This window comes from Mus pahari, chromosome X, assembly GCF_900095145.1.
Source record: "Mus pahari chromosome X, PAHARI_EIJ_v1.1, whole genome shotgun sequence".
Taxonomy (NCBI): domain Eukaryota; kingdom Metazoa; phylum Chordata; class Mammalia; order Rodentia; family Muridae; genus Mus; species Mus pahari.
In genome coordinates, this window is record NC_034613.1 from 87,549,988 (window position 1) to 87,572,838 (window position 22,851).

At 40.8% G+C, this 22,851-nt stretch overlaps 1 protein-coding gene across 3 annotated transcripts in view; it reads left to right on the plus strand.

Annotated features, from left to right (window-relative positions):
• The first annotated feature begins 3,331 nt into the window (after positions 1 to 3,331).
• Positions 3,332 to 22,851, plus strand: part of Taf1 (TATA-box binding protein associated factor 1) — a 71,160-nt gene continuing 51,640 nt past the window's right edge. For 2 of the 3 annotated variants that reach the window (XM_029534165.1, XM_029534166.1), the window contains exons 1-12: positions 3,332 to 3,572; positions 4,042 to 4,156; positions 4,290 to 4,406; positions 11,981 to 12,100; positions 14,053 to 14,294; positions 15,922 to 16,140; positions 16,528 to 16,746; positions 17,259 to 17,466; positions 20,619 to 20,795; positions 21,807 to 21,934; positions 22,028 to 22,135; positions 22,231 to 22,404. In XM_029534165.1, coding sequence (XP_029390025.1) covers positions 3,453 to 3,572; positions 4,042 to 4,156; positions 4,290 to 4,406; positions 11,981 to 12,100; positions 14,053 to 14,294; positions 15,922 to 16,140; positions 16,528 to 16,746; positions 17,259 to 17,466; positions 20,619 to 20,795; positions 21,807 to 21,934; positions 22,028 to 22,135; positions 22,231 to 22,404 — 1,947 coding nt within the window. In that variant the 5' untranslated portion in view covers positions 3,332 to 3,452. The remainder of the gene's footprint in view (positions 3,573 to 4,041; positions 4,157 to 4,289; positions 4,407 to 11,980; positions 12,101 to 14,052; positions 14,295 to 15,921; positions 16,141 to 16,527; positions 16,747 to 17,258; positions 17,467 to 20,618; positions 20,796 to 21,806; positions 21,935 to 22,027; positions 22,136 to 22,230; positions 22,405 to 22,851) is intronic. The other variant, XM_021187431.2, reaches the window with a different exon arrangement.

A 22,851-nucleotide genomic window follows, 5' to 3' on the forward strand; every position in this document is an offset into this window, starting at 1 on the left:
ACATATAATAAATAAATAAATAAATAAATAAAATAAATCTAAAAAAAAAAGAAAAACCAAGAAAAATAAATAATAAAAATAAATATTAGAAAAGAACACAAAAGCAAATATGAGGGGCCTGGGGAAGTAGCTGAGTTGGTAGAGTGCTTTTCTAGCATGCACAGGGCCCAGGTTTAGTCCTGCAGACACCTGACATCATGGTTCATGCTCAACATCTGAGCACCCAAGAAATGGAGTGGGAGAATCAGAAGTTCAAGCTCATCCTCAGGTACATAGAGTTTGTGACTAGCCTGAATTATATGAGACCCTATCTCAAAAACCAAACCAAAATTGAAACCAAAATCAAGTGGGGATCCAGGTGTGGTGCTACGCACTTGTAATTTCAGCTATCTGTTTAGCTGAGATAGGACTCAGAGCTCCAAGATTGCCTTGGCAATTTAGAGAGATCCTGCCTCAACATAAAAAAAAATGTTTGTAGCTTAGTGCTCAAGACTTCTCTAGTATGTATAGACTCCATGTTCTATCCATAGCATTGCAAAAAACAAGTAAGAGACTGAAGAGATGGGTCAAGGGTTAAGAGCACTGGCTGCTCTTCTAGAGGACCCAGGTTATACTTCTCAGTGTCCACATGGTGGCTCAAAACTGTCTGTAACTTCAGTTCCGGGGGTTCTTCTTGCCTCTGAGAGCTTCAGGCATGCATATGGCATACAGATATACATGTGGAAAAGATGGCTCAGTGATTAAGAATGGTTATGGCTGAGGACCTGGCATGGCTTCCTATCAGTAGCCAGCACTCACATGGGATCAGACAACTTCTTCTGGCCTCTATGGCATCCTATCTGCATTGAATACACAAAAAACTATGGATCCACACAATTACCAGTAAAAAAAATCTCTTTACAAAAGTCAAACACACACACACACACACAAAAATCAAACAGAAGCAAAACAAGCAAAACACACAAATAAAAAGAAAAGGGCTGGAGAGATGGTATAGCGGTGAAGAGCGCTTGCTCTTGCAAAGGAACCGGGTCCACTTTCCAGAACTCACAGGACAACTTCCAGCTGTCTGTGACTGGAGCTACAGAGGATCCAACGGCCTCTTCTAGCCTCTGAAATCACCAGATAAAACACACAGTGCACAAACATATTTGACAAAACATTCATATGCAAAAAGACATTCATAAAATAAATAAAAATAAGTAAATCTTAAATTAGGAAGGGGTATAGTATGAGTTTTAATGTATCATTATAATTTTTGTTTTTTGAGACAGGGTTCAGTTCCCACCACACACATGGCAGCGCACAACTGTCTGTAGTTCCAGTTCCAGGCTATCTGACAGTGGCAAGCCAAGGCATATATAATAAAGAGTGAGAGTTTGCCGGGCGTGGTGGCGCATGCCTTTTAATCCCAGCACTCGGGAGGCAGAGGCAGGTGGATTTCTGAGTTCGAGACCAGCCTGGCTACAGCATTAGTTCCAGGACAGTCAGTGCTACACAGAGAAATCCTGTGAGAGCCCGCTGCTCTTCCTGAGGACCTGAACTCAGTTTGCACTACTCACATCAAGCAGTTCCAACTCCAGAGGCAGTCAACAGCTCTGGCCTCCGTGAACAACTGCACTCCAGTGCATGAACCTGTGCACAGACACATACAGATCATTTCAAAAATAAATCTTAAAAAAAGAAAATGTCCCCATGTATATACTAAAGAGAGGTGATCAAAATAATCACAGGGCTGAACTTGCTGGCAAAGACCTATAATTTCGGTTAGGTGGGAAGCAAAGAATGGAAAATTCAAGGCCAGGCACAGGAAACTTAAGTGAGATTCTTAAGTTTTAATGCAAAGTAGGAGCAATGAACAGATCCTCAGTTTGGCAACAAATTCCAACACCTCTGTGGGCCAACATGGTGATCGGAAACAAAATATGTCCTCAGGATGGAACTCCGGGGTTGGTGGCAGATATCTTACCCACTGAGGCATCTCACTGGTTCAATATGTCTATTTTTAGACAAATATATAAAGTACTAAAGTACTTTTTTTTTTTTTTTGGTTTTTCGAGACAGGGTTTCTCTGTGTAGCCCTGGCTGTCCTGGAACTCACTCTGTAGACCAGGCTGGCCTCAAACTTAGAAATCCGCCTGCCTCTGCCTCCCGAGTGCTGGGATTAAAGGCGTGTGCCACCATCGCCTGGAGAATTTTTTTGAATGAATGAATTTATTTATTATTATATGTAAGTACACTGTAGCTGTTGTCAGACACTCCAGAAGAGGGAGTCAGATCTTGTTAGGGATGGTTATGAGCCACCATGTGGTTGCTGGGATTTGAACTCCGGATCTTCGGACGAGCAGTCGGGTGCTCTTACCCACTGAGCCATCTCTCCAGCCCCGAGAATTTTCTTTTTTTTTAGCATAGGGTTTCTCTAAGCTTGTAAGTTAACTCTGTATACTATGCTGGTCTTGAACTCAGAGACACTTCTACCTCATTCTACCTCAGCTTTACATAACCCGCAAAATAAGGTTTTTTGTTTTGTTTTGTTTTTTGTCGTTTTTTGTTTTTTCGAGACAGGGTTTCTCTGTGTAGCCCTGACTGTCCTGGAACTCACTTTGTAGAACTCACTTTGGCCTCGAACTCAGAAATCCGAATAAGGTTATTTTTTAAGTACAGGGAATTGAACCTATGTTGGCCAGTGAGCTGTATCCCATATTTACTTTCCGTCTCTCACTTTCATTTTCTCTCCTCCCTCCTCCTTCACCCCCCCCCCCATTCTCCCGCTCGGTTTCTTTCTTCTCTCAGGCTTTTACATTTATTTATTTATTTATTTATTTATTTATTTATTTATTTATTTATTTATGTATTTATGGTTCTGGGAATCAAATATGTGCGCTAAAAAAACACTATGAAAATGTTTAATGTTTGTGAATCTTGAAGTTTCGGTTGCTCATTTTACTAAGCTTCACGTTTTATTATGAGAAAATGTAAATTCAAAATAAGTAGCAGTCGCCCCCGTAACAGTTCATAGTACTGTGCTTTTGAGGAACTGCACAAACCGGAAAAGGCGGCTCAAATCTGTTTCCAGGGGTCATAGGTCACGGGGCCTCAGGTCTACTTTCTTATTGGAGAAAAATCTGCCGCTCTTACCATAGCAACCAGAACGGACCCGCGCAGTTGATGGGCGGGACTGATGGCTTGTTTGACCAATCACCTTCCAGTTCTTCAGCCTGATCTTGGATGGACCAATCAAAAACGTCGAGTGAAGTAGCCATCCCGAGATCAAAGGATCACGTAGGACAGCCCGTCCTTTCTTTTTTTTTCAACTTCCGGTAGGCTCTGGTTGGGTCAGGGAGCACTGCAAGTCACTAGTGTGCGACTGACGTTTTTTTTATTTCCCGCCCATGGGCCCAGAGTGGGCTGGGCTGCTGTAGGAAGCGGGGAGCGGTAGCCCTTCCGCGGTCATGTCTGACACGGACAGCGACGAAGATTCGGCTGGTGGAGGCCCGTTTTCTCTAACTGGGTTCCTGTTCGGCAACATCAATGAAGCAGGGCAGCTGGAAGGCGAAAGCGTCTTGGATGACGTGAGTTGTGGGCCGCGGGCGGCGGGTGCTGTGCCTGGGGAGAACGAGAGACAGCGCGAGAGGGCTCGACTCTGAGGAAGAATGAAGAGGAAAAGTCTTAAGTGTCAGTCACTGATACAGAGGTGTTTGCTTTGAAGGTGACATTCTTCTTACCTGGTAGGAAAAATAATAGTTAACTCCTGTCAGGTTATCAGAAGCGCCACTGTTGAAGACCTTCTCAAAGACTCTTGGAACTGTGCGTTTCCAGCTTTTGCTGATCCGAGCCAGGACTATGGATGGAACGTGTGTTGTTCGCATCTGATCTGTATGGAATTTAGGAGATTTCCTATACAGTTCTTGAATGTGATGTTACTTTGAGCAGCACATCATGGATTTGTGACTTTGTTATGAGCAAGGGAAATATACCTTGTGTAGGACCTTCAGGTTTAGATGTTACTTTCGACTCTCATGTTGTCTGTCCCCTTCGCAGGAGTGCAAGAAGCATCTTGCAGGCTTGGGGGCATTGGGTCTTGGCAGTCTGATCACTGAACTCACAGCAAATGAAGAATTGGCCGGGGGTGATGGTTCCCTGGTAAAGGATGAAGGTGAAGTGTGGGTCGGGGGAGGACAGTGTGGGTCGGGGGAGGAGATTAGCTGTTGTACACATATCAGTGGGGATTTTCTATGGAAGTGATAATTACTTGCTTTCTCTTGAGACGTCTCCCTTTTTATCCATAGGATGGATTAGGAGTAGAGAGGATGCTGTGGACTATTCTGACATCAACGAAGTGGCAGAAGATGAAAGTAGAAGATACCAGCAGACAATGGGGAGCTTGCAACCCCTTTGTCACACAGGTGTTTCTCTCTCTCTCTCTCTCTCTCTCTCTCTCTCTCTCTCTCTCTCGTTTTCTAGCATTGGGGTCTTTCACCATAGCCCTGCCTGTCCTGGAACTCATTATGCATGTCAGATGGTCTCAAACTCATAGAGACCCACCTGCCTCTGCTTCCCAAGTGCTGGGATTAGACATGTTCCCCACTATGCCTGGTATTCTTTGATGTTGTAAAATTGGCAGTGTAGTGCATTTTCTTCCTGAATAAGTTTATTTTGGGCTCTGACTTCTGTATTGATCTCTGTCATTGTTCTTCCCTGCCTATAACGTTTGCTCTGTCTGAGGTTTCCATTGTCAATTCAGTGCCAAATTCAGGCTTTTATTTTTATAATGTTCAGTCTCAAACTGTTGATTAATGACAAGGGTGAAAATGATTTCTTGTAATCTCGTATATTTAAGTACCTGTAGATTTGCTGTAACTATTCTTAGATGCTTTTCAAAGTTAAAGATTAAAGCAAACCCACTCTCTGCCCTTAAGATTTTTCTTTTTTTTGGTTTTTCGAGACAGGGTTTCTCTGTNTAGCCCTGGCTGTCCTGGAACTCACTCTGTAGACCAGGCTGGCCTCAAACTCAGAAATCCACCTGCCTCTGCCTCCCGAGTGCTGGGATTAAACGTGAGCCACCATGCCCGGCTGCTCTTAAGATTTTAAGATTAAGCAGGATTATGTTTACAATCTCATGTCAATCAGCAAATGTATTTTGACTAAAATAACTCCCCTATTATACTTCTTCTTGTTCAAAATGTGTTTTCCCTGCTGTATTTTAGAATAACAATCCCAGAATTGGAAGAGGTTTATTTGTTTGGCCTCTGCCTCTGGAGTGTTGGGATTAAAGTCTTGTACCACCACACTCTGCTTTTATTTTTTATTTTTGAAACTTTTAGACCTCAAAATTGATAATGTAGCTGAGGTTAGTTTTGGAACTCTTTTGATATTCTTGCCTCTACCTAACAAGTTTTGGGGATTATAGGCATGCTTAACTTGCAAGAGATTTATTATATTTTATTTGTATTCATATTCATAATTTCATTAGCTTAGTATTTTAAAAACAGCAATAGCATATAGTAGGAGTGCTCAAAGTTTTCTGTAAGAGGAAATACCATTTTATTAGGAAAGACATTAGGTGGGCAGTCAGGTTGCAGTGCTGGGTAAAAGTGGAGATCAGCATGTCAAATGCTGCTTGAGGCTGTCCAATTTAGAATGCCATTGCTTGCTGTAAATACTCTGGTAGGGACACTCCCCAGTGTGCTTCTCCCCGTGTCTGGTGAACATATCTAAAGGGTGGAGTTTCCATTTGCATCCTAGCTCACTGCACACACAGGGCTTCTCCCCAGTGTGTGTTCTTAGATGGTCTCTGAGGAAATAAGGCTTTGGAAAGATTTCTCATGATAACTGTATGTATATAAATAGGACATCAAATTGTGAGTATTTCTGGAGAACATGGCTCTGGGTCTTGAGGTCTGGATTGTCTAGAGGAACCTAGACAAAAGCAGAAACTAAAACACTTTCTGGAGGTTGTCTTGGGGGACAAAGGACAAGGTGAATGATCTGAGGATTTCCCTCCATTATAGGAAATCACCTGAGGATGGAGGACTTCTTCCTCACTGGGTGCTGGGTTTCTCTGTATTGCCCTGGCTGTCCTGGAACTCTCTCTGTAGCCCAGGCTCGCCCTGAACTCAGAAATTTGCCTGCCTCTGCCTCCCAAGTGCTGAGATTAAAGACATGTGCCACCACTGCCTGGCTGATTTTTTTATTTCCTAACTTTCTATTAGGTAAGGGAAACTTGAACTCTGGAGAACTTTAAAAATGTGTAGAACTTTTAAATGTTCTGCACTTAGCACAACTTGACTGACTTAAAAAGTCAGTTCATGAAGCCGGGCGTGGTGGTGCACGCCTTTAATCCCAGCACTCGGGAGGCAGAGGCAGGTGGATTTCTGAGTTCGAGGCCAACCTGGTCTACAAAGTGAGTTCCAGGGCAGCCAGAGCTATACAGAGAAACCCTGTCTCGAAAAACCAAAAAAAAAAAAAAAAAGTCAGTTCATTAGACATTGATACATTGATGGGATATTTGGCATGTGTGATAAACTTTGATATGCAGTTTAGTTCCATAAGGTAAAGTCTATTTTCTGAATTTTAGAGTGTGATCTGGAACCTCTAGCTGTTGGTTATGGTTGAGTCTTTAAATTGCCATGTAGAACTTCACTACTCAAAACTTAGATGATGGTGTTCATTGTTTACGTCTTCAAATTAGATTTTATGCTGCTCAGTTTAGATTAAAAGCTTTCATAAATAATTAGCCCAGGGCATGGAAATGTAGGCTGGTAATCATAGCACTTGGGAGTTAGAGGCAGGAGGATCTGAAATACTGGGTTTTCAAGCTGTGAGTTCAAGATCATCTTGAGCTATCTGAAACTCTGTTTCAAAAAAATCTCAAAAACAAAACAACCAACCCCCACCCCCACCCCCAACTTTTGAACTTAGCTTTTGAGAAGCAGTTAATAGATTTGTGTGTTACCTCTTCCCTTATTCTCCCTCCAACCCTTTTTTGGACACAGAATCTCACTGCTTTGCTCAACCATCAGGCTTTTGAGTTGCTGGGACTAAAGGTGCCATTTCTTCTGGTAAATGCTTCTTATATAGACCCACCACATGCAGCATAATTCATGAAACAAAAGTAAAACAGTTATTTCTATTAAGGCATAAGCCAACTATAAGCTCAAATTCCTTTGTAGACTGTCATAATTAAGTTTTAATGAGCTACCAAAATTGTTTGTCAAACTACATAGATATTATTTTTGAGCATCCTGACTTAGCCTAAGGGTAGGTGGTCCATCTCTGGTTTGCAGTGGGAGTTGGCAGTTTGGGGTCTGATATACTGTCTTGACTAGGGAAGGTAAAGTGGATGGATGGGGGGCGGATTTCTATGAGTTAACGTCCTTGAAATGGGTGCTGTGTTTGATAGAATGTCAGTTTACTGGTGTGCTTGCCTCCTGGTTGTCTTGTACTTTAGGGATGCCTTCTATTATGCTATTAGTTCCCATCTTTCTTGGTACCTATCTCTTCACATTGATTTACAAATGAACTTCTTTGTAGTACTTGGCAGGGGGTCAAGGTAATTAAGACTTTGAGGAGGTGAACTCTTTTTAAAGGTGTACACCACCGTCCCTGGCTTTATTTTTATTGTTGTTATAGGTTTTTTTTTTAAAGATTTATTTATTTATTATATGTGAGTACACTGTAGCTGTCTTCAGACACTCCAGAAGAGGGCGTCAGATCTTGTTACGGATGGTTNTGAGCCACCATGTGGTTGCTGGGATTTGAACTCCGGACCTTCGGAAGAGCAGTCGGGTGCTCTTACCCTCATCACAACAGTAGAACAGTGGCTAAGACAGTCTCATAATGGAGCTCTGGCTGGCAGGGGACTAACCAGAGAGACCAGGAAGTCTTTGACTTCAAAGTTTTGTATTTTAAGAAATAGCGGACATACAGCTAAGTAGCAAAAACCAAGGATAAAGCAAAATTTGTAGCTTTTTTTTTTTTTTTTTGGTTTTTCGAGACAGGGTTTCTTTGTATAGTCCTGACTGTCCTGGAACTCACTTTGTAGACCAGGCTNGCCTCGAACTCAGAAATCCGCCTGCCTCTGCCTCCCAAGTGCTGGGATTAAAGACGTGCGCCACCACGCCCAGCTTGTAGCTTCTTCATGTGTACGTTATTTGAAATTTGATGCTGTAACAAGTTAGTAGCCAGCCTGACTATAAAATAGTATGGTAGAACAGAAAGAATAGATTTTTGGGTCAGAAAATGAAAGGTTCAATCCCAACTTCATATTTCACTTGAATTTGTCATTTGTAGTAATCCTCAATTTTCTTCTGTAATCAATAAAATTATTATTATTATTATTACTGCTACTACTATTATTATGTTAAGATTTATTTATTTTTATTTATATGAGTACACCATAGTTGTCTTCAGACACACACCAAAAGAGTACATCGGATCCCATTACAGATGGTTGTGAACCACCATGTGGTTGCTGGGAATTGAACTCAGGACCTCTGGAAGAACAATCAGTGCTCTTAACCACTGAGCCATCTCTCCAGCCCATCAATAAAATTAACACAGCTGGGCGTAGTAGCACACGCCTTTAATCCCAGCACTTGGGAGGCAGAGGCAGGTGGATTTCTGAGTTCCAGGCCAGCCTGGTCTAGAGTGAGTTCCGGGACAGTCAGGACTACACAGAGAAAACCCTGTCTCGAAAAAAAACAAAAAAACAAAAAAAAAAAAAAAATAAAAAATAAAAAAAGAAGAAAAAAGAAAAGGAAAAATTATTAATGCTTTTTGAGAGATTTAAGTTTGTGATTACATGATGGGAAAGCACCTAGTAAGCCTAAGAAAAAGAGTTGATATTTTGTCTGGAAAGGTTCCTTTAGGCAGCCAAGATGTGGTAAAATTGTAGAAATAAGGTGAGTTAGGATATATAGGATGTATATTTGGATTTAAATTAGTAGAGTGGGAAGCAGAAGTAGACGAACTTCTGAATTTGAGGCTAGCCTTGTCTAACATAGAAAGTTCCAGGACAGCCAGAGATATATAGAGGGACCTTGTCTTAGGGTTTTACTGCTGTGAAGAAACACCATGACCAAGGCAACTCTTATAAGGACCACATTTAGTTGGGGCTGGCTTAGAGGTTCAATCCATTGTCATTAAGTTGGGAGCATGGTAGCATCTAGGCAGGCACAGTACAGGAGGAGCTGAGAGTTCTACATCCTCATCTGAAGGCTGCTAGCAGAATACTGGCTTCCAGGCAGCTAGGGCTATTATTAAAGGCCATACCCACAGTGACATGCCTACTCCAACAAAATTACACTTCCTAATAGTGCCACTTCCTGGCCCAAACATTTATAAACATGGCCTCAAAAAAAAAAGATTAATATGGGTAATACTATTTTGTGTGTGCACCACAGCACACGTGTAGAGGTTAGAGGACAACTTTGTGGAGTCGGTTGTTTTCTTCCATCTCTACTTGGACTCTTAGGGATTGAACTCACTCAAGTGGCCAAGCTTATGTGCAGCAAACTCGTTTATCTGATAAGTTGTCTCATTGGCCCTTGGGGGCTTTTTGTTTAGATTTATTTTATTTTATGTGTAATAGTATTTCTACTTGCTTATGTATTTGCGTTGTCCACAGATGCCAATTGGGTGTGCTAAAACTGAAGCTACAGATGGTTGTTAGCCACCGTGTAGCTACTAGAAATCAAATTCAGGTTGTCTGGGAGACTAAGCCAGCCAGTACTTTTAATGACTGAGCCATCTCTCCAACCTCCTGCCTTTTAAAATAGTTGTGTCTTTTTTTTTTTTTTTTTTCGAGACAGGGTTTCTCTGTATAGCCCTGGCTGTCCTGGAACTCACTTTGTAGACCAGGCTGGCCTTGAACTCAGAAATCCACCTGCCTCTGCCTCCCGAGTGCTGGGATTAGAGGCATGTGCCACCATGCCCGTCAAGTTGTGTCTTTATCATATTTTTAAAAGATGTATTTATTTGTGTGGGTGTTTTGCCTGTATGTATGTTATATACACCATGTGTGTGCCTGATTCTCTTGGAAGTCAGATGAACATGTCAGATCCTCTGGAACTGGAGTTTTGGCATTATGGAAAATTGTGAGCTGCTACAAGTCTTCTATAAGAATAAGAGTTGCTTTTTCTGCTGAGCTATTGGTCCATCCTCTATTTTTGTTTATTTTTAAAATTACATTTATTGTTTTGTGTGTGGAAGCATATGCCCCAACCACAGGTCAGAGGATAACTTGAAGGAATCAGTTCTTTTCTTCTGCCACATAGATCCTGAGGATCAAACTCAAGTTGTTAGGATTGGTGGTAGGTGTCTATCCACTGAGCCATCTTGCCAGATCCCGTGAGGTCTTTTGTTGTTATTGTTGTCATTGTTTTTGCTATTTTGAGGCAGCATAATCCAGAGCAGCCTTGAACTTGGTATGTTAGTTAATTATGGGCTCAAACTTCTAATCTTCCAGCCTGACTCCAAGTGTTGGGATTACAAACATGTTCCACTATACTGGCTGGTAAGGGTGATTGTTGAAAAAGGAAATATGTAGAAGAAAAGAATATTTGGGCAGGGAAAGTAGTACACGCCTGCAATCCCAGTACTTAGGTTGCATGTGATTCTGTTTCAAAACATTGAAAATAAAATATGAAGGGCTGGAGAGATGACTCAGTACTTAAGAAGTCCTAAGTCCTAAGTTTCATTTCTAGAAATCACATGGTGGTTTACAACCATCTATATTGAGATCTAATGCCATCTTATGATGTACGGATATACATGAAGACAAAGCGCCAATACTCATAAAATACATAACAGTCCTTTAGCCAGGTGGGGTGGTGCGCACCTTTAATCCCAGCATTTAGGAGGCAGAGGCAGGCAAATCTCTTGAGTTCTAGGCCACCTTCATGTACAGCAGAGCAAGTTCCAGGACAGCTGGGACTATACAGAAACCTCATCTTGAAAAACCAACCCAACCCAAAATACGTTGTTTGGAACTGATTATTGAGTATTGCCAATTGTTAAAAAGCACTGAAAAGAATGATCAACTAAAATATAGACAGAATAACTAAATATATACAGAAAAACTAAAATATATACAGAAAAAGTATATCTAGGACTTGGGAACTGTGAAGAAAATTTAGTTGTGTTTTTTTTTTTAATTTTAGAAACCGGGGAAGAATATTTAATTAGGAAATTGAACAAAGTGAAAAACAAAACCTAGTATGATAAGGAAAAAGTTTCAAACAGTTCCTGGAAGCTCTCCTACTCTACGTGAGAAATGAACATTTGGCTATTTCATAGCTTTCTATATTATTTTTTTTTTTTTGGTTTGGTTTTTTCGAGACAGGGTTTCTCTGTGTAGCCCTGGCTGTCCTGGAACTCTGTAGACCAGGCTGGCCTCGAACTCAGAAATCCGCCTGCCTCTGCCTCCCGCGTGCTGGGATTAAAGGCGTGCGCCACCACGCCCGGCTATATCATAGCTTTCTGAAGGCAGAAGCTACATTTTCTTTTTTTTTTCAAGATTTATTTATTTATTATATGTAAGTACACTGTAGCTGTCTTCAGACACTCTAGAAAAGGGCGTCAGATCTTGTTAAGGATGGTTGTGAGCCACCATGTGGTTGCTGGGATTTGAACTCTGGACCTTTGGAAGAGCAGTCGGGTGCTTTTACCCGCTGAGCCATCTCACCAGCCCAGAAGCTACATTTTCTATATATTGTTTTTATGTTTTATTTGGGATTTTTTTTTTTGAGATAGGTTCTTACTCTGTAGCCCTGGTTGTCCTCAAACTCAGAGATCTACCTGCTTCTGCCTCCCGAGTGTTGAGATTAAAGGCATGTGCCACACACAGAGAAGACTCTTCTGTGTATTCTTAAAGGATATACAGTACTTCTATGGTGCTTTAAATTCTTGAGATTTGGAGGAATCTCAAGGGTATTGTATAGCATTCTTCATATTAAGGAGATCATCTTGGTTTTGCCAGATTATGATGAAGATGACTATGATGCTGATTGTGAAGATATTGATTGCAAATTGATGCCTCCTCCACCTCCACCCCCAGGACCACTGAAGAAAGAGAAGGACCAAGATGATATTACTGGTGGTAAGTTAAAAAAAAAAGTATACTTCCTTTTAGGAATGAGTTCCTATTCATAAAGCCAGGCTTTGGGCATGCTTAAGGGGCTTTTAAAATTTTAATAATAGTAGTTAGAGGGCTGGAGAGAAGATGCCTCAGTGGTTAAGAGCAGTGGTTACTCTTCCAGAGGACCTGGGTTCAATTCTCAGCACCAACATGACAGCTCACAACTATCTGTAACTTCTGTTCCAAAGAATATAATGCCTTTGGGCTGGTGAGATGGCTCAGCAGATAAGAGCATTGACTGCTCTTCCGAAGGTCCTGAGTTCAAATCCCAGCAACCACATGGTGGCTCATAACCATCTGTACAGCTACAGGATACTCATACATAAAATAAATAAATCTTTTTTAAAAAAAAGAATATAATGCCTTCAGACAGACAAACATGCAGGCAGAATACCAGTGCACATAAAAGTAAATCTGAAAATAATATATTAGAAAAGGATTCCTCTTCTTAAAAAATTATATAAGTGTCAAATACTGATATTGAATAAATATTTTACTTATAAAATATTAAGTAACACTCAGTTAAGAAATATTAATTTAATATAGTGCTCCCTCCTCAAATTAGGTTGCCATCACAGTTACTGGAGTGGGTTTCCCATGTACATTTTTTTTGAGACAGGGTTTCACTGTGAAGCACCTCACTGGAATTTTCTATAATAGGCCAGACTGCCTTTAATCCTTCTGTTTCTGCCTTCTTTTTTTTTTTTAAAGATTTATTTATTATATGTAAGTACACTGTAGCTGTCTTCGGACACTCCAGAAATGGGTGTCAGATCTTGTTATGGATGGTTATGAGCCACTATGTGGTTGCTGGGATTTGAACTCCGGACCTTCAGAACAGCAGTCAGGTGCTCTTACCCACTGAGCCATCTCACCAGCCCCTGTTTCTGCCTTCTTAATGCTGGGATTACACGTATGAGCTACCATACTCTGTTCCCCCAAGACTTTCTGATGTAAATTATATACTCATATTTAGAACTTACCTGTTCAAAAAAAAACCCCTTTTAATCTGATCATGGTAGTGTATGCCTGTATTCTCAGTACTTTGAAGACAGGAGGATGGCTAGATTGAGGCTAGCTAGGCCTATGGAACAGAACTGTCTCCAAAATCAAACAACTTTCTGGCATGGAGCATCACTCCTATAGTGTTGTTCTCTCACCATTTGTAACCCTGTAACAGTAATAATCCGGCCATAGATTAGATGAAGAGCAGCACCTATCTGTTTTGTTGTTGTTTTGTTTGTTTGTTTTTGTTTTTGTTTTTTTGAAGCAAGGCTTCACTGTGTATCTCTGGATGACCTGGAACTCTAGATAAACTGGGTTGGCCTTAAACTCATAGAGATTTGCTTGCCTTTGCTTGCTGAGGCCTGGGATCAAAGGTGTATGCCACCATGCCTTGCCCCGGTCTTTTATATTTTGAGACTATGGTAACCTAAATTTCTTCAGTTGGTACTTTGAGCCATTTTCTTTAGTTTGCAAGGTTAATGTTATTTGACTTTGTATGTAGAGTTTATTTTTTGTTATTCTGTAGGCTTTAACAATTCTCCATCTTATAGATCTCCGAACTGAACAAAAAGGGCCTGATTAATGTGAAGTATTAATATAATTTTGTTATTAATCACAATATGGACACAGTATTGGTCATTTATGGAAAGTAGTAAATGTAGTAATAGTGTTTATTTTCTCTCATCACAACCCTAGGGTACCAGGTCCAAGGTGAGTTTGGGGATGGTGGGAAGTAATAGGTTGGATGAGTTTTCTGGCCTGCATACTAGTAACCTGGGTGCTTGGGACTATATCTCCTGCCACAGAACCATGCATATTAGCTTAGAAGGGGCAAGGGGCTTGTTGACTGAATCTCAGGAAATGTATTCATAGTTACATGCCAAAGGGCTTTCTTTTCCTTGTTGCAGTGTCTGAAGATGGAGAAGGCATCATCTTGCCCTCCATCATTGCCCCTTCCTCTTTGGCCTCAGAGAAAGTGGACTTCAGTAGTTCCTCTGACTCAGAATCTGAGATGGGACCTCAGGACGCAGCACAGTCTGAATCTAAGGATGGACAGCTGACTCTACCATTGGCTGGAATTATGCAGCATGATGCCACGAAGCTGTTACCAAGTGTCACGGAACTTTTTCCAGAATTTAGGCCTGGGAAGGTAATTTGTACGGATAATGTCCATAATGAAAACTGACTTTTTCCAGATTCCAAGTTCTGTTGTTATAATGCTAAATATACAGTTATGAGTCATGAGACTTACCACTGACATGATTGTAAGTCATGAGTCTTAGTGGTGTTCTTATTCAGTGGCAGATAATTGTTTATATAGGAACTTTTTATGCTATATTAGATCAATTTTTTGAAGTTGTGTGTAGGAAATGTGCTGCCCAGTTGCCAAGTGTGGTTGTGCATGCTTTTAATCCCAGCACTTGAGAGGTAGAGGCAGGTGGGTCTCAGTAAGTTTGAGGCCAGATTGGTCTACATAGTGAGTTCCAGGACAGCCAAGGCTATGTAGAGAGAGACCTGCCTCAAACAATAGCAGCAACAAAGTTGTCCTGTTGATGGCTGGTGAGATGGTTCATTGGGTAGAGGCACTTGAATGCATGCCTCAGGATCTTAGTTTGCTCTGCAGATCTCCCACAAATTGGTCAGAGAGAACCATCTCCTGAGACTTGTCCTTTGACCTCCACCCACGTATTATGGCATGTACACCTGCATACACACACGTAAACACATGGCTAAATAAAATAAATTTCCTGTTAGAATAAAAAGTAAACCAAGGGCGTGGTGGCGCATGCCTTTAATCCCAGCACTTGGGAGGCAGAGGCAGGCGGATTTCTGAGTTCTACAAAGTGAGTCTGGTCTACAAAGTGAGTTCCAGGACAGTCAGAGCTATACAGAGAAACCCTGTCTCGAAACCCCCCCCCCCAAAAAAAGAAACCAAGTATCTTAGTTACTGTTCAATCGCTATAAATAGACACCATGGCCAATGCAACCTATAAAGGAAGGCATTTAATTGAATGCTTGTTTACAATTTCAGAGGGTTAATCAATTCATGAACATTATGACAGAGAGCACGGTGGCAGGCATGGTACTTAAGCAATAGCTGAATGAAAACTTATATCTGGATCTGCAGGCAGAGAATGAGACTGGGTCTGGCTTGAGCTTTTGAAACTCAAAACCTACCCCCAGTTACACTCCTTCTCCAGTAAGGCCATACTCCTTGAGCCTTCTCAGGCAGTTCTACTAACTGGGAACACAACATTCAAATATATGAGATTATGGATCATACCTAGTAGTATAGACCTTTGACACCAGCTACTAGGGAGGCTAAGGCAGGGGGAATCACAACTTCAAGGCTTCCTGGGCTTCAGGGTGAGTTCAAGAACAATCTGGGCAGCTTAGTGAGACCTTGACTCAAGAAGCTAAAGACTAGCCAGGTATGGTGGTGTTTGCCTTTAAACCCAGGCAGAGGCAAGTGAATCTCTGAGTTTGAGGCCAGTCTGTTGTACATAGAAAGTTCCAGGTCACTCCTATATAGTGAGACCCTGTCTCAGAAAACAAAACAAAACTAAGGATTGGGAATGTAGCTCATTGATAGAGTGCAAGTCCCCAGGTTCAAATCTCATTACCACACCAAAAGAAGAAAGAAGAAATAATTGACCTATTCAGGGATAATACTTTTGTGGTCTGAACTTAGCACACTTTCATTTTTCCCCTGCATTTGAATAGATCACTTGAGAGTTTTTCAGACACTGAACCTCTGACATAATACTGTGTTCTAGGTGTTACGCTTTTTACGGCTTTTTGGACCAGGGAAGAATGTCCCGTCTGTTTGGAGGAGTGCTCGGAGAAAGAGGAAAAAGAAGCACCGTGAACTTATACAGGAAGAGCAGGTCCAAGAAGAGGAGTGCTCAGCAGAATTAGAAGTCAACCAGAAATCTCTATGGAACTATGACTATGCACCACCTCCACTTCCAGACCAGTGTCTCTCTGATGATGAAGTAGGCAAAGTAGACATGAGATTAAAGTCTACAAGGGGGCATGTAGAAAGCTCTCTAGCTTATGTCAAAGTTGTAACTAACACTTTAGCACTAAGAGTTCTTTGTAATTATCAATGACTAATAATGAGCTAAATCCAATGGTCTCACTTTTCTTGTAATAGAAAAATATTTTGGTGGGGCAAGGCAGGGTTGATGATGATACATTGCTAAATATAAAGCTATTACTCATGGATAGAGCATGTCATGTTATATCCAGGTAAAAATTCCTGTTCAGGAATCATCCTTGTGGTTCCTCTAAGTCACGGTATAGTTGTTAATTCTCTGTAGCCTTAGGTCATTTGGAATAGGGAACCCCTCCCCACCTCTACATCTCTGACTTTGTTACAGATCACAATGATGGCTCCTGTCGAGTCCAAGTTTTCCCAGTCAACTGGAGACACAGATAAAGTAATGGATACCAAGCCAAGAGTGGCAGAATGGCGTTATGGACCTGCCCGGCTGTGGTATGACATGCTAGGTGTTCCTGAAGATGGCAGTGGGTTTGATTATGGCTTCAAAATGAAGAAGACTGAACATGAACCTACAATAAAATGCAACATAACAAAGGTAAGCAACTCCGGTGTATGAGAGAGGAATCATCAGTGTGCATAAGGTTCTCTCATTTTTACTACTCAGCTGGCATTTCTTAAGTAGAATCTTTGGTAGGAGACTTGCATAGTAGGGCCTCGTATGACTAAGCCCTACTCTAATGATGCTGTTTTTGAAATTCGTACTGTTGGAGTGGGAGAGGAGGCAGATTTTTTTTCATTATCAGTTAATTTGCACAAGTAAAACATGACTTTTTTTTCTGTGCTGGAAAGTGATTCCAAGGTCTTGCACATGCTGGGGAAGCACTCTTATCACTGAGCTACATTGCCAATCCTTGGCTTTTGAAACAGTCACACTTTGTATCCTGGGCTGACTTCAAACTTGGACTTCTCCTTTCAGTCTCCCAAGTGCTAGCACTGCAGGTATTTGACACTAAGCCTGGAAAAGCACCACTTCATGAATCATTTAGGATCTGGACTGGGACCTTTGATCAGTGACTGACTGATTGATTCTTCTTTCTCCTTATACAGAAATTAAGGAAATTTGAGGAAACCAGTGGCATTGATCTTCTGGCAGATGAAAACTTCCTAATGGTGACACAGCTGCATTGGGAAGATGATATCATTTGGGATGGGGAGGATGTCAAACACAAAGGAACAAAACCTCAGCGTGCAAGTTTGGCAGGCTGGCTTCCTTCCAGTATGACTAGGAATGCCATGGCCTACAATGTGCAGCAAGGTGTGCTTCTATGCCATTAATATCTAACATACAGGGTTTCATCTCAGTCATTATAAGTAATCCTATTTGTGCTCTTTAAGCTTCTGAGGGAAAGTGAAATGCTTCAAATCTAACCTGATTTTTTTTCATTTTTTTGTTCATAAAGGCACTTTATATTTATCATGTTATAATTTTTTTATCAACCAGGTTAAAATAAAGAATACTGTACTTAGCCAGGCAGTGGTGGTTCTTGCCTCTGATCCCAGCACTAGGGATCTCTGAATTTGAGGTTAGCCTAACCTACAGAATGAGTTCTGTGACAGCCAAGGCTACAGAGTGACCCTGTATCAAAAAGCCAACTAACCAAACAAAGCAAAACACACATACACAAAACTGTGCTTAACAGCATGAAAACAGTGTCAAAGGAAAAAATTGGATATTCTAAAGATTATCAATTATTAACGTTTTTTATATTTTTTTTCTGCAAGTATATTGTTAAGCTTAATAAATGTTGAGACAAGGTCTTGCACTGTACCTGAAGCTAACCTGGAACTCAGCTGATTAGCTCAGGTTGTCCTTAAACTCACCATCTTCCTAATTCAGGCTTCCTAAGTACTACAGTACAAGTGCTTGTTGCCATGCCATTCAAGCTCAGTGTTACAACGCTGGTTTTGTTTTGTTTGTTTTTTTAAAGATTTAATTTATTTTATGTATATGAGTATACTGTAGCTGTCTTCAGACACACTAGAAGAGGGTGTCAGATCCCATTACAGTTGGTTGTGAGCCACCATGTGGTTTCTGGGTATTGAACTCAGGACCTCTGGAAGAGCAGCCAGTGCTCTTAACCTCTGAGCCATCTCTCCAGCCCGGCAGTCTCTATTCCTGGTGATTTTGATAACCCTTTGATGAACCCTGAGGTCAGAGGAGGCATATTTAAAAGTCACCTTGACTTATTGGATTTTTGAGACAGGATTTCTTGCTGGCCTAGTACTTGCCATGTATGTTTCAGGCTTGCTTTGAACTCGAAATAATCCTTTTAACTTCGCCTCTTGAGTACTGTGATTGATCCAGTAAATGCCAGGAAATATTTAAAATGTAAAGAAAAGGAAATAGGAAACAGCATATTTGGTATTCCATTTGTAAAAATGAAAAACATAGAGCCATATAAACAAAAATCTGACAAAAATATATTAAAGTATCAGCAGTGGTTATTATAGTTTCTTCAGTTTTCTTTATACCATTTTGTATTCTCCACATTTTCTCAGTTACCCTGGATTCATTTTACAATGCAGGCAACACACCACTACCACTGCCACCCTGCCATTGATTTTTTTTTTTTGATCCAGTCTTAACTATATATAACTCAGGTTGTCCTTGGACTCAGTATCCTCAGCCCCTACCTGGTGAGTGCTGGGATTATACATATACATCATCACACCCAACTCAAAAAAGCCTTAATTTTGTTTTTGTTTTTTCAAGATAGGGTTTCTCTGTATAGCCATGGCTGTCTTTGAACTTTCTGTAGATGAGGCTGGTCTCAAACTCAGAGATTCACTTGCTTCTTGAATTCTTGGATTAAAAGTGTGTGCTATCTATCCAGAGACTACCCCATCCGGGAATGCATCCCATCATCAGCTACCATACCCAGATACTAATGCACATGCCAGCAAGATTCTGCTGAAGGGACCCTGATATAGCGGCCACTTGTGAGGCTATGCCAGTGCCTGGCAAACACCGAAGTGGATGCTCACAGTCAGCTATTGGGTGGAACACAGGGCCCCCAATGAAGGAGCTAGAGAAAGTACCCAAGGAGTTGTAGGGGGCTGCAACCCTGTAGGTGCAACAACAATATGAACTAACCAGTACCCCCTGAGCTCGAGTCTCTAGCTACATATGTAGCAGAAGATGGCCTGGTCAGCCATCATTGGGAAGAGAGGCCTCTTGGTCTTGTAAACTTTATATGACCCAGCACAGGGGAAGGCCAGGGCCAAGTAGTGGGAGTGGGTGGGTAGGGGAGCAGGGGCGGGGGTGGGGTATAGGGAACTCTCGGGATAGCATTTGAAATGTAAATAAAGAAAAGAATAATAATAAAAAAATGTTTAAAAAAAGATATTAAAAAAAAAAAAAACGCCTTGAATCCCAGCACTTGGGAGGCAGAGGCAGGTGGATTTCTGAGTTCAAGGCCAGCCTGGTCTACAGAGTGAGTTCCAGGACAGCCAGGGCTATACAGAGAAACCCTGTCTCGAAAAAAAAAAAAAAAAAGTGTGTGCTATCACCACCTGGCTTAAAATGCCTTAATTTTTAAAAAGCTTTCGAAAAGGCTTTTCCCTTCAGGTTTAGTTAAATACTTTTTCGGTTGTATAGTCTCTTTTAAATTTTTGGTTTTTTGAGACAAAGCCTTGCTGTGCATCTCTGACTGGCCTCTTCCTCTCTCTGCCTCCCAAGTTCTAGGATTAAAGGAGAGTATAGCAACTCAGTACCATAGTGTTTTGATACAAGATCTTGGTGTGTAGCCATCTAGTCAGCCCTCAGGCTCACAATCCTTCTCTCTGTCTCTGTTTCTCTGTCTCCTGAATGCATAGCATTCTTAATTATTCTTATTTTGTACACAATATTCTTAGAAGCGTGTTTTCCTTGCCGATCGACCATTGCTTTATTTGCTAATATAGTTTAATAGCAATATTGATCATCATATTTTAAAAAATGATTTACTCTTGAAAAACCGAAAAAAAAAGATTTACTTATTTTTATTTTGTGTGCTTTGGGGTTTTACCTGCGTGTTTGTCTCTGTGAGGGTGTCAAATTCCTGGCAACTGGAGTTATAGTTGTAAGCTACCATGTGGGTGCTGGGAATTGAACCTGGGTCCTCTGGAAAAGCAACCAGTGCTCTTAACTGCTGAGCCATCCCTCCAGCCCCCCACCATAATTATTTAGCTAGTCCCTTAGTAAGTAGGCTGTTTAAATTTGAACTATTATAAACAGTATTGCAACGAACATTTTGTTAGCAGTGGTTTCTGTCAAAGTGATATATACATGATATCTAGTAGGTTTCGTTTAAATAGTTATATGAATACCTGCACTAATTTTTTTTTTCTTTTTCTGTTGGCTGGGATCATAACTGAAAAGAGCATTAATGTTTTGTTTGTTACTGTTTTCTCTTCTTGTTTGGTCAGGTTTTACAGCTACATTGGATGATGATAAACCTTGGTACTCCATTTTCCCCATTGATAATGAAGATCTGGTATATGGACGTTGGGAGGACAATATCATTTGGGATGCTCAGAACATGCCTAGAATTTTGGAGCCCCCAGTTTTGACACTTGATCCCAATGATGAGAACTTGATTTTGGGTATGTTGATGGCAGAAGCCAATGCTCTTTATCTTTGACATCTTATTATTAATGGCAAAGGGCCAGCTGATATAAAAATGTTAGAGGGGCTGGTGAAATGGCTCAGTGGGTAAGAGCACTGACTGCTCTTCCAAAGGTCCTGAGTTCAAATCCCAGCAACCACATGGTGGCTCACAACCATCCGCAATGAGATCCGATGCCCTCTTCTGGTGTGTCTGAAGACAACTACAGTGTACTTACATAGAACAATAAAGTAAATCTTTAAAAAAAATTATAAAAAAAATGTTAGAGAAGGCAAAAACTAGAAACTTTTAGGTGATGCTTTTTTAAAAGCAGAGTTGTAGCTGCCAGTTTTTCGTGTTTGACTGTTGTTTAGGAAAAATTCATGTAGGAATATTTAAAATTGTATCTTCAAGACATCATTAGACATGGCTTGGGCAGTAGTGGCAAACACCTTGGGAGATAGAGGCAGGCAAATAGATCCCTGAGTTCAAGGCCAACCTGGTCTACAGAGTTCTAGGACAGCCAGGACTACATAGAAACTCTTGAAACAAACAAACAAAAGACATCAGATATAGCCTAGCTGGAAAGAATTGCCAACTAAAAGTAGCCTGGAAGTGAAGTGAGAGATCTACTTAGAAACTCCAAAATTATAGTGGAAAGGTGAATTTTAGCTGGACCTGGTAGCATGGATCTCAGCTATTTAGGAAGCCAAAGCAAGATCAAGGCCTGTCTGGGCTACAGATGGTGTTCCAGGACAGCATTAGCAATCAATTTAGTGATATTGTATCTAAAGATAATGGAAAATGAGGTCAGAGTGCTGAGATGCAGCTCAGTTGTAGAATCCTTACCTAGCCTGTTTAATACTTTAGTTTCATTCCTTAGTATTGTATAGAGGGATGGGGAAGAAGGTAGGAGAAAGGGAAGAAGAAGAAGAGAAAACAGGAGGAAAGAACGATATTGAGCATTTAGGGATAGCAATTCTGAAGTCATTTCTTGTTATATCCTCAGAGATCCCTGATGAGAAGGAAGAAGCTACTTCTAATTCTCCTTCTAAGGAGAATAAGAAAGAATCATCTCTGAAGAAGAGTCGAATTCTCTTAGGAAAAACAGGAGTCATTAAGGAAGAGCCACAGCAGGTTTGTGAAAAGAAAAGGACTTGGTATTTAGAAGAACAAAGAAAATTATTAGGAAAGTGTAGGCTGACCAATACTTACTTGATCTATCGTTAGAACATGTCTCAGCCAGAAGTGAAAGATCCATGGAATCTCTCCAATGATGAGTATTACTATCCCAAGCAACAGGGCCTTCGAGGTACTTTTGGAGGAAATATTATCCAGGTACAAATAGCTGCTTTGTTTTGACAGAGGGTGTGGGTAAAGATTGCCTGGGAAGGAGTTAGTATTTACTTTTAACTCTTCTGTTTCCTGTTTAGCACTCAATTCCAGCTGTAGAATTACGGCAGCCCTTCTTTCCTACCCACATGGGACCCATCAAACTCCGGCAGTTCCATCGCCCACCTCTAAAAAAGTACTCCTTTGGGGCACTATCTCAGCCAGGTCCACACTCAGTTCAGCCTTTGCTGAAGCACATCAAAAAGAAGGCAAAGGTATAAGTGAATCCTTGTTAGAAAAAAAGTTCTGTAAGATAAATGGGGTACAAATTGGGGGGTTATACTAGATATTAGATTATATTAGGGATTATTTATTTTCTCAGATGTGATATAATTTTATTTGGGTTATTCAGAAGAATGTCCTTATTCTTAGATATTTTTTAGGAGCAGAGGATTGAACTCAGGGCCTTGAGCTTGCTAGGCAAGTGCTCAACCACTGAGCTAAATCCCTACCCTCTAGAAGATTTATATGCATATACCTAAGGCTAAAGCATTGCAGCTTTTAAAACTGGTTTACTAAAATCTATAGAAACTTTACAGATTAAATAGGGAAAATGCTTAAATAGTGAGAGAAAAGATGTTCAGAATACTTTTCAGTTTTAGAGGTATGTTTGAAAGTTTTCACAATGAAATTGAAAAAAATAACATGTAAAATTGTTTTGG